General features: G+C 65.6%; 1 protein-coding gene across 1 annotated transcript; it reads left to right on the top strand.

Annotated features, from left to right (window-relative positions):
- The first annotated feature begins 1,135 nt into the window (after nucleotides 1–1,135).
- CHLRE_09g404201v5 (uncharacterized protein) lies at nucleotides 1,136–9,585 on the top strand. The gene is made up of 17 exons (XM_043066130.1): nucleotides 1,136–1,352; nucleotides 1,565–1,766; nucleotides 1,925–2,228; nucleotides 2,582–3,090; nucleotides 3,327–3,449; nucleotides 3,695–4,179; nucleotides 4,462–5,148; nucleotides 5,259–5,940; nucleotides 6,132–6,314; nucleotides 6,504–6,572; nucleotides 6,716–6,823; nucleotides 7,022–7,140; nucleotides 7,393–7,519; nucleotides 7,725–7,864; nucleotides 8,046–8,090; nucleotides 8,328–8,456; nucleotides 8,619–9,585. The coding sequence occupies exons 1-17, from the start codon at nucleotides 1,306–1,308 to the stop codon at nucleotides 8,677–8,679; spliced, it is 4,020 nt and encodes a 1,339-aa protein (XP_042920741.1). The 5' UTR covers nucleotides 1,136–1,305; the 3' UTR covers nucleotides 8,680–9,585.
- Nucleotides 9,586–10,850: the final 1,265 nt, after the last annotated feature.

Genomic DNA, 10,850 nt, shown 5'->3' with positions numbered 1-10,850 from the left:
ATTCCACAACTATCCCAGGCAGTAGCACCGCTACAGCTGCCGCGCCAAGCTGCAAGCGCGCTGACCAGCTAGTGTCCAGTTGCGTCTGCAGCTGCTTGGCGGCCTCGCCTGTTCTTCGGGGCCTGAGGCCTCCTACATTCCTCAGAGCCATGAGCGAGTATGGCGGAGGTTTCGCGCAGGGGCAGCTTCGGGACAGGTTCAGGGTTTGCGGGTAAGATTCCTGGGGCTGGTGTTCGCTGCGGGCAATCTAAGTACCGTATCCATCCGCATCTGGTTGCAGCCTCGTAGCCGCTTCTACTGCCTGCGCGCTAAAGCTTACAGGCCGTCCGTTTTTGCGGCGGTTGCCTGCAGGTGTTTTGGTGGTGGGAGCAGGGGGGGGGGGATAACGGGGTACTGCAGTTCTCCCCCAACGAAAGAACATGTCTGGTCCTGAAGCTATCCTCTCGTTTACACGGCCTGCTACGCCTTTCCAGTGCGGCCAGGTTAAGCGGTCTGGCGCGCAGTCGAGCTGTAGGGCTTTGCGGACGCCAAAAGGTGCGGGGAGGAAGGCGAAAAGGCGGGAGGACACGAGGTGCGGGGAAGCGCTAATGACGTGCGCTGTGTTGGGTGCTGTGAGCGGGCGCCATGGCTGCAAGGCGCAGAGGCTGTCCGCAGGTGCTCTTTCACAAAAGACCGCACCGGCTCGCATGCGCCGCGCTCCAGAGCGGTCTGGAAGGGCAGGGAGGCGATGTGGTCTGCCGGCTTGCCAGCGGCTTGTGCAGTCGGCGGGCTGCGCAGCACTGCGCCTAGGGCAGCAAGCTGAGCACCTCAACATTCCTTGGATGTCATGTATTCCTGCATGTATTCCTACCCTAGTTATTTAATGGGGATTTGAACATTCATTCAAGGCCATAAAAGCGTTTGGTCGGCCTAACACGTTTACGATGGCCGTCGGTCGTGCAGCGTCGGGCAGGTCGCAGCGGACCTACCCCGAAGCGTCGGCAGCTAGCACATCAAGTGCAATAGTGGTGAACAACACTAGCAGAAGAATTGTTGGTTACCTGTAATCTGCGATAACTCGCTCGAGTCGCGATGCCAACGGTGGTTCCAAACAGAACGGGAGTTGGCTCCCGCGCTCTAGCTCGCAGTTTCCCATCCCATGAGCTGGCGCCCCATCTCATAAGCGCCACACTCCATTTCAGGTCAAGGGGCCTAGCGCATCTGCAATCCGGAGCCGGAGCCGGAGGGGCCGGAAGCCGTGTTTTGAATGCTCGCATGTATAAATACGCACATAGTCACACACTGAAGGCAAGAAGCGCTCCAAAGATGGGGTTAAGTCTTAGCTGGGCTGCGTTGGTCCTCGCCGCGACACTGTGAGTTGTTTCAAGGTCGAGCGATCGCGCGCTTCAACGACAACCTTCCTTCGCCTGACGTCTGAAACTTGCTCGAAGATAGTACGGTGTACACATTCAAATGTCATGGCTAGCGAATAACGCTACGCCGCGGCCCTGTTGTCCGCACCGGAATTACCGTTTGCAATTCTGCTGGCCACTGATCGACTAACTTCGCCATACCGCTCTTGCAGGCTTGTGGTAGCAGATGCGCAGCGGCAGAGCGGCCTCTACACCAACTTCCCATTCTGCAAGTGCGTGGCGCGCGGGCGATACTCCCTCGACCGTGTAGTGGACTCCGTTGGCGCTGGCCAGTACTGCTTCACCATTCGCGTACAGACGCCAGCAGGATGCAACGGATACTGCTGCACGCAGGCAGACATGCACAAGCTTGAGGTGCGCGAACGAGTGAAAGCGGGACGCAAATGCATGCGTTTCGCCTGCCTGCGACAGTTGCAGGAACTTCCCCTACCCCGCCCCTCAATCGCTCAAGACCCCCCACTGCTCCACACCTTCCCGGTGTCCTGTGCCTCGCCCCGCACGCCCTCCCGCAGTTCCATGCTCAGCCCCAGTGCGACATCAACAACGGCGCCTCCGTGTCCGCCACAATCAATGGCGTTCCCACACGCGTCGGCCCCGCCTACGACCAGCCGCCTGACGGCCCCCCCGGCGGCACCATCCTGCGCCTGACGCAGCTGGGCCTCACGGCCGCCACCGCCAACGGCGCCCGCCTGTGCATCAAGCTGACGGCTGGGCGTAACGGCACCGGCTGCGGCACCCTCGAGCAGATGTGTGTGCCTCCGGCCGGCAGCCCCCCCGGCGTGTGCACTGCAGCCATCTTCGACAGCGGCAACGGCTGTGAGTGATGGCGGTGGTGGTGGCGCGCTAATCTGGCGGTGGCGGGGTGGTGGTGGTGGTGGTGGTGGTGGTGGTGGTGGTGGTGGTGGTGGACTTGTGGTTGTGGAAACGGTGGTGATGATGGATATGGTGGTGCTGGCGGTTCGGGATTTGGGATCGGACCTTACTACAGCGTGAGGCGGTAGGTTGTGGGCTGGGCGGGTGGGCAATGCTGGGGCGGGAGGCCGAACGGCAGGGTGCGCAGTCTGTGGCAGCAGCACACGTCAGGGGATGGCACCGCTGGTGCCGCGTCAAAAGGTTTCTGATGGACCTGCTTGTCACGCGCACACGCTCCCGACCTTACCTGCCTACAGGCTGTCCTCAAGTCCAGGCCGGCACACCGTCACCTCCCTCGCCCCTGCCTCCCTCCCCCCGGCCTCCCTCGCCGAAGCCGCCTTCGCCCCCTCCTCCTCCGGGCCCGCCTCCCCCGAGCCCTGCGCCCCCTTCGCCCTCGCCCCCATCTCCTCCGCCCCCTTCCCCACAGCCCCCCGTACCGCCGAGCCCAGCGCCTCCCACTCCCCCGGGCCCCCCTCCTCCAAGCCCCGCGCCGCCCAACCCGCCGCCCCCGCCTTCGCCTGCCCCGCCCTCTCCCAAGCCCCCTAGCCCGGAACCTCCGAGCCCACCTCCTCCGCCTTCGCCCGAACCGCCCTCTCCCAAGCCGCCCTCGCCAGAGCCTCCCAGCCCTCAGCCTCCGCTTCCGCCTCCCCCTCCTTCCCCCTACCCGCCCTCGCCCTCTCCCCCCTCCCCTCCCCCGCCTTCTCCCCCGCCTCCCTCGCCTGCGCCGCCCTCCCCGGCACCGCCGTCGCCACCTCCGCCTTGTGAGGTAAGTGCCCCCCGTCGAAGCGCCGTGCATCGGGCTCAACGCCGCGTCCCTGCAGTCCATGTTACCCGTTTCCTTTGGCCGTGCCACAAATGGCTGTGCGCGTCCACATCCGGTTTGTTTATTTCCGGAGTGCTCATCTCTATGTCGCTGCTGCTGCTCCCTGCGGCATCTCGCACGCGGGCAAGCTAACTTGAATCCCTGCCGTGCCCCCGCCGCGTGCCACGTGTGATGTGCAGGTGTGCCTGCAGCTGTCCATCACCGCCTTCCCCGCGCCCGAGTCCTTCCCGCCCTTCCGCCTGCCGGTCAGCCTGTGCGACTCGCTGCTGGCACAGCTCAACGCCACCATCACCGCCAGCGGGGTGCGTTGACAGGGGTCGAGAAGGGGGAGGGCTGCGAAAAGGGACACATTTGATGCCGGCTGCGTGAGCCAGCAGGGACCATGGCAGCACCAGCCAAATTGTTGGCTATTCCAAGGCCTGAGCAGTCCCGGCCCGCTTCGACTGCGCGCTTGTCGCTTGCTGATACCTTTATAGTCCTCAAGATATAATTTGAGGGCTATCCCCCCGGTGCCGCCTGTGGCAATGTCGCCCCCTGCATTTCGTAGGTGACCGTGCTGTCGCCGTTCGTGGCCACCGCCTGCTCGCCCAACACCGTGCGTGTGTGCGGCGTCTTCTTCTCCGGCGCCGAGGCCTCCGAGAAGCTACAGCCGCTGGTGGGCGGGCTGCTCGACAGCGCCCTTGCTACAGCCCTTGGTGGCGGCTGCAGCGGTGCTTCTGCCGGCTACACGCTTGGCGCGTCCATCTTCGGAGTGAACGGCTCCCCGGACTGCCTGGCAGGAGAGCGCGAGCTCACCTGCGCCTTCCTGCCGCCCAGCCCGCTGCCACCATCGCCGGCGCCTCCCTCGCCTCAGCCCCCGCTGCCCCCGCCGCCGCCTTCCCCTTACCCGCCCTCGCCTGCCCCTCCCGTCCCGCCTTCGCCTCCTCCGCCGTCTCCCTACCCGCCCTCGCCTGCCCCTCCTGCACCGCCCTCGCCTCCTCCGCCTCCGCCCCCTCCGCCTCCGCCCCCTCCTCCTCCGCCACCGTTCCCTCCGTTCCCTCCACCTCCCTCCCCCCCTCCTCCTTCTCCAGGACCGCCTAGCCCCGCTCCCCCTTCGCCTCCTCCCCCTCCCCCTCCGCCCCCGCCTTCACCCTACCCTCCCTCGCCCGCACCTCCCTTGCCTCCTTCCCCGCCTCCTCCTTCGCCCTACCCTCCTTCCCCCGCGCCACCTGTGCCCCCTTCACCAGCGCCGCCATCGCCCGAGCCGCCTTCACCTGCACCGCCCTCTCCCCCTCCTCCTCCCTCTCCTGAGCCTCCTTCGCCTGCGCCACCCAGCCCCGCGCCGCCGTCGCCTCCTCCTCCGCCCTCTCCTCCCCCTCCTTCGCCTGCGCCACCTAGCCCCCAACCGCCGTCGCCTCCGCTTCCCCCCTCTCCTCCTCCTCCCTCGCCTTACCCCCCTTCGCCCGCTCCGCCCTACCCCCCTTCACCCGCTCCCCCTTCGCCTGCGCCGCCTAGCCCCGCGCCGCCCTCTCCGCCTCCCCCTCCTTCTCCTCCTCCCCCCTCGCCCTACCCTCCGTCCCCAACGCCTCCGTCTCCGGCACCGCCTAGCCCCACACCGCCTTCGCCTCCTCCCCCTCCTTCTCCTCCTCCTCCCTCGCCCTACCCACCCTCTCCCGCTCCCCCTTCGCCTGCGCCGCCCAGCCCCGAGCCGCCCTCTCCCCCGCCCCCTCCCTCGCCTGAGCCCCCTTCGCCTGCTCCACCCAGCCCCGCGCCGCCGTCGCCCCCGCCGCCGCCCTCACCTCCTCCTCCCTCGCCTTACCCGCCCTCGCCCGCGCCGCCGCTGCCTCCGAGCCCACCCCCTCCCTCTCCCTATCCTCCGTCCCCCGCTCCCCCTTCGCCTGCGCCGCCCAGCCCCGAGCCGCCCTCTCCCCCACCTCCTCCCTCGCCTGAGCCTCCTTCGCCTGCGCCACCCAGCCCCGCGCCGCCGTCGCCTCCTCCTCCGCCCTCACCTCCGCCTCCCTCGCCTTACCCTCCCTCGCCCGCGCCGCCGCTGCCTCCGAGCCCACCCCCTCCGTCGCCTTACCCTCCCCCTATCCTCCGTCCCCCGCTCCCCCTTCGCCTGCGCCGCCCAGCCCCGAGCCGCCCTCTCCCCCACCTCCTCCCTCGCCTGAGCCTCCTTCGCCTGCGCCACCCAGCCCCGCGCCGCCGTCGCCTCCTCCTCCGCCCTCACCTCCGCCTCCCTCGCCTTACCCTCCCTCGCCCGCGCCGCCGCTGCCTCCGAGCCCACCCCCTCCGTCGCCTTACCCTCCCTCCCCCGCTCCCCCTTCGCCTGCGCCGCCCAGCCCCGAGCCGCCCTCTCCCCCTCCTCCTCCCTCGCCTGAGCCTCCTTCGCCTGCTCCACCCAGCCCCGCGCCGCCGTCGCCCCCGCCGCCGCCCTCACCTCCTCCTCCCTCGCCTTACCCGCCCTCGCCCGCGCCGCCGCTGCCTCCGAGCCCACCCCCTCCGTCGCCTTACCCTCCCTCTCCCACGCCGCCTTCCCCTCCGCCTCCTCCCTCCCCGCCTCCTCCCTCACCCTACCCCCCGTCACCTGCGCCTCCTTCCCCGCCAAGCCCGCCCCCTCCGTCTCCCGCTCCCCCCTCGCCGGCGCCTCCTTCCCCTCCTCCGCCTCCCTCCCCTCCTCCGCCCTCGCCTGCCCCTCCCTCGCCCGCTCCCCCGTCCCCTCCAAGCCCGCCCCCGCCCTCTCCCGCTCCTCCCTCTCCCGCGCCGCCCTCGCCGCTGCCTCCTTCACCTGCGCCGCCCGCGCCCTGCCCTGCGGTAGGTGTCCACCGCCGCATGGCCAACCGTACTTGATGAAATTGTGGGACACTGGTGACTGGGGCTCGCGAGTGGGACTGGCACAGACTCCCACCGTGGCCCCCTCAGCACATCTTCAATCCCGCAACCTGTCAAAAGCCCCTGCGCCCCCCGCTCCCCACACTCACGCTTCAATCTTGGCCCGCCCACAGGTGTGCATCTACGTGGCTCTGCTGCCCGGCCCCGCGGTGCTGTTCCCCTACGCCTTCAACGCCGACACGTGCGCCTCCATCGGCGACTCCATCGCCTCCGACATCACCGAGGCAGCGCAGGCCGCCGGTCTCAACGTGTCCACGCCCTTCACCCTCAGCGCCTGCATCGACAACCTAATCAAGGTGGGTGGGTGGGGGCAGGGGGGGAGGTGGCGCGGCTGGCACCCGCGTACAAGCGTGTCAGTGTGGGGGGCGCGTCCTGTCCTGTCCTGTCCACGTCTTTTGGCTTCATGTTCACTTCGCGCCCTCCTACCCCTACCCCTCTTCTGTCCAAGCAACGCGCCTCTTATCCGCTCTTACCGTCTTGTCCAGGTGTGCGGAGAGTTCTCTTCGATCGAGGACGACGTGGTGTCGGCACTGCAGCCGTTCGTGGAGATCCAGGTACGGCGGCCCTCTAGCGGCGGGGTGTGCGACGCTACTCTCAAGCAAAGCATACCAGTCAGGCTGCATGTCTTGCGGGGCGCCCTTCCCTTGGGCTGGGGTGCTATGTTGACGCTCTTGTGTCGTGGTCCTTGTTTATGTAGGCCGCCGTGTGGCGTGAGCTGGTGAGCGGCAGCAGCAGCAGCGGCACCTGCGCGCCCTTCCTCTCCGGCTACTCCGTAGTGGTGGCTGTGGCGGGAGACAACGGCGAGGTGCGTGCGTGTGCGTGTGCAATGCTCGGGCCTGGGTTGGGTACTCTGCCAGGTAGAGGCTCCCCCGCATGCACGCAGCAGCCTGCGCCACATGGCAGCGTCTTGTGGGGACCCACCCTAATCCACCTTGCCGCGTCTTGAGAGAACCGACCCTAGCCACCTTGCCGCAGCCTACTGACCTATGCGCCCCCCCCCCAGGTGACGCCTGACACGGACGTGAGCGCCCTGCTGACCAGCCTGCCGCCCAGCTGCCTGCTGGCCACCGACAGCGCCGGCTGCTCGCCCGAGGACACCGGCGGCAACTTCCCCAAGTGCCAGTGAGTGTGTGTGGTGTTGCAAGTTGTGTTCGAGTTGTTTCGGGTACTGGCTCGGGTTTAAAGAGGCACCCGCGAAGCAACGGGGTTGACTTGACGGGCAGCTTGCCCGCCCGGTGACCAATTCACTACGCATATGCAGCGGTCCCCATGACGTCACAACATCCCCCGCCGCGTCCCTCCGCCCCGACCTCATGCCCTGACCTCCCCCCTCCTTGTCCCGCCCCTCCTCACCCCCCCCCCCCACACACACAGGTGCAACACCTCTCCGCTGTCCACCCGCTACGCCGCGCAGCCCACCATCACCACCCTGCCCGGCCGCCGCCCCGGCCGCACCAACTACTGCTTCCAACTGGCACTGGTGCAGCCCAGCAAGCCCAACGTGAGTGCGTGCACGCCGCCATGCAACGCCCTGTGCGATCGAAACCAGCGTTTGGTGTGCAAGGCTTGTGCGTGAGCGGTCCACGGCTGCGCTGTCCTCTAGCAACTGTTAGGACTTGCTCCAACATGTGCTGGATACGGCACTGCGCCCTAACACCTTGCCTAACACCTGCACCCGTACCCCTGGCACGGCTGCCGGTTTACAGACCTTCTGCGCCAACACAAGCAGCGTGTACAAGGTGGAGTGGTGGGCTGACGACACCAAGCGCCGCGCCATCACCGGATTCGGCGTGCGCCCCGGAAACGTGCCCGCCTCCACACCCCTGCGATACGCTTCCGTTAGCTGGTACGTGCATCTGGTGTGCAGCTGGTGTGCATAGCGAGTGCATCGCTGGCGCCTTGCTTTCGTCGTAATGCATTCCATCTCTCTATCTATGCGCAATCTCATTCAACACACACACACACACACACACACACACACACACACACACACACACACACACCCACACACACACGCGAATGCGCAGGGGCGCTGTGGGAGAAGACACGGTCAAGCTGACGCCGCTGAACTGGTGAGGGGACGCGGTCACTCCCTGCGTCTAGGTGCACCCACAGATGGCATCTAGGTGCACCCACAGTTGGTGGGGTTTGAGCTGCAGCGCGGCAGAGACGTACATGGTGTGCGTATGTGACTGGTTGTGTCCGCTTCGGATCGGGGAGGCCGTTTGATTGCCGCACACGCACACTGTTCCCGCGGCTGTGCTGATGCCCTGGCCCTACCTGCCTCGCTCTTGATTCCTGTCCCACAGGAACAACGACCAGGTGGACGGCGGCCTCGTGTGCCTGGAGCTGGATGGCGCCATCGCACCCACCCTGGGTGACTTCTGCATCTCCTCTACGCAGTCCGGAGGCGAGGCCACCGGCAGCGGCACTTGCTGGTGGGTTCCAGTAACTTCTACCTATCACAACCGCATTATATTACAAGACCGCGCACACGCATAACGCTGCACTATGCATGCCTGCTGAGCCCATGAGAGGGTCGTTGCGCGCGCGTGTTGCTTCCTACCAACCTCTGCCCCCTACCTGCCCCTCCTGCACAGGCTCAATATTTTCGACACCTCCAAGAAGTGCTGCCCCACATACAACGCGGCCCAGCCCTAAGAAGGCTGGGGCGTGCACAGCAGCCTGCAGGAGGCGTACCATGCTGAACGAGTGGGCAGCAGCCCACGCAAACACATGGGAGTAACCTGCCACCGCAATCTGCGGCAGCGAAGATCATATCAAGGAGCAGGAACAGATGGTACTCCGACTCAGCAGCTGCTGACCCGTATTGGTGTACATACTGTATGGATGTGTTCGGTACAAATGCCGCTACATACATGGTGTCGTAGGTAGAAGCAAGGCCCTAACGCGCTCAACCGCACGTTACGCTTGGGCGTGCGGGCAAGCGTGTGTATGTGGTGTAGTAGATTAGAATATGCGCAAGAAACCCGAGCGAACGAGACAAATGCACACATAGTTAGGGGTGGTGGGGCCCCAATGCAGCAAGATCTTCTTGCCATGGGCCTCTGAATGAGTAGGATGAGTGGGGCCTGACACGTGGATGTGTCGCCAATAGGTGTCACTCCGTCGTACTGCACCGAACTGCAGAGAAAACGGGACCGGTTTTTCGCGCCGGCGTGCAATGCATGCAGGCTTGGGCACGAGCGTACGGTACCTGTAGAGAGGCCTAATTCGTTAGATAGTATGAAAGTTGCGCGCAGGCTGGCGTATTGTTTTCCTCACTGCTTTCTCTTCCTTGTCCCATGGTCTGTCCCACATAGGGTCTCTTCCATCTCTCTCTCATATTTTACCTCTTTTCTTCACGTCTGCTTTCTATTGTGATACGTGGGTGCACCGAGTTGGCACTGCTGGGGTGTGAGAACTCTTGGAAATGCGTCTCCAAATGCCAAAAGTATCGGGTCCTTCCATGTATGCCCTTCCATGCCGGTACGACGGCTTCGGGCGAATCAGTGCGGATACGACATCCTGAGGGCCTTGGCACCGCTGCTGTAAACAATCGGATCCATAAATAAAATGCCTCCCACACACACCGAGCCCGGGATGCCTGCGGTGATGGCTTAATACACGGCTGCCGTACATGTCTGTGATCTCCACAGCACTCAGGAGTGTCAGAGCATGGGGGCAGCAGGACTCCCGGCTTGATGTAATGACTACAGCTGGTGCTTAGGCACGGGGGTGCGTGGCTGGCCGGTTTGCACAAGGAGGGTGCGGCCGCTGGCCCCAACCGTGCGTGGGGGCCTCGATGGCATGCGCTTGCCACGGTGGGGTGCGGTGGGGTGAGGGCTGCTTCTGTGTGCTGCTGGCTCCTTTGTACTGCGCCTGCCAATAATCCTGCTGTGCCAAGCTACAGTATCTAGCTTGCATTACCGGCCCTCCGGCCGCCGGCCGCCGGCCCTCCGGCCGCCGGCCGCCGGCCCTCTGGCCGCCGCCGAGGCTCGCCATGTTCTGGCCATGCGGTGGCCGGGCGCCTGGCCACCCGCCCCACACGCTGTGGGGTGCACCGACGAGCCTAGCGTCTGCGCGGGGGCCGCACAAATGCCTGGCCGCGCTTGTACCGGCCATGCATAAACAGGCGCGTGCTGGGAGCTTCCTGGCTGGGCAAGACGCCCACTTCAGGCGAGTGTGGGCATGCCTACATGTCGACGACTTTCGGCCTGACCAGCGTCACTGAAAGGCTTAAATGCGAATGCGAGCGTGGCTCCCGCAGTCGCGTCCAGCTACTTGCACAGCCTCCCGCCGCCTGCACGCTACTCATGTCTCTGCGCCCTCCAGCGCGTCGGTGGCGGCGGCAGTGGTGGCTCAGGGTGGCTCGGGGCCCTGAGTGCGGTGGTCGCAGGAGCGCACAGGACTGGCGAATGGCGGAAACATGCAGAGGGCAGAGCAAGTACTGCGCGAGTGTGGGGGCGCAAAGGTCACATACGCAATGAGCGACGAGTTTGCTCATGCCACGCTTCGATTGGTGCGAGGGTACGCAGACAGTCAAGGGGGAGGGCCGTTTCTCTTTGGTCCGGAGGTGGTCCTTCATGAGACATGGCATGGATGTGGCACACCCCGGATGGCCGGCCTGTCCCTTCTTTTGATGTCGCTTCCATAAACCTGCAGAGCACTAACAGATGGTCGAACCCTGCAGCGCACGTCGGGCCTAGGTTCGGATGGGCTTAGAGCGGGGACGAGCACCCCGACCAGATTTCCCATCTATTCAGTGAAGCTGACAGCCCCTGACGGCCCGCTGCCACCCCTGCCCGCCACTCATGTAGTCCGTGCTTGAG

This window comes from Chlamydomonas reinhardtii, chromosome 9, assembly GCF_000002595.2.
Source record: "Chlamydomonas reinhardtii strain CC-503 cw92 mt+ chromosome 9, whole genome shotgun sequence".
Classification (NCBI taxonomy): Eukaryota; Viridiplantae; Chlorophyta; class Chlorophyceae; order Chlamydomonadales; family Chlamydomonadaceae; genus Chlamydomonas; species Chlamydomonas reinhardtii.
This window is presented reverse-complemented; position numbering and strand designations above follow the sequence as displayed.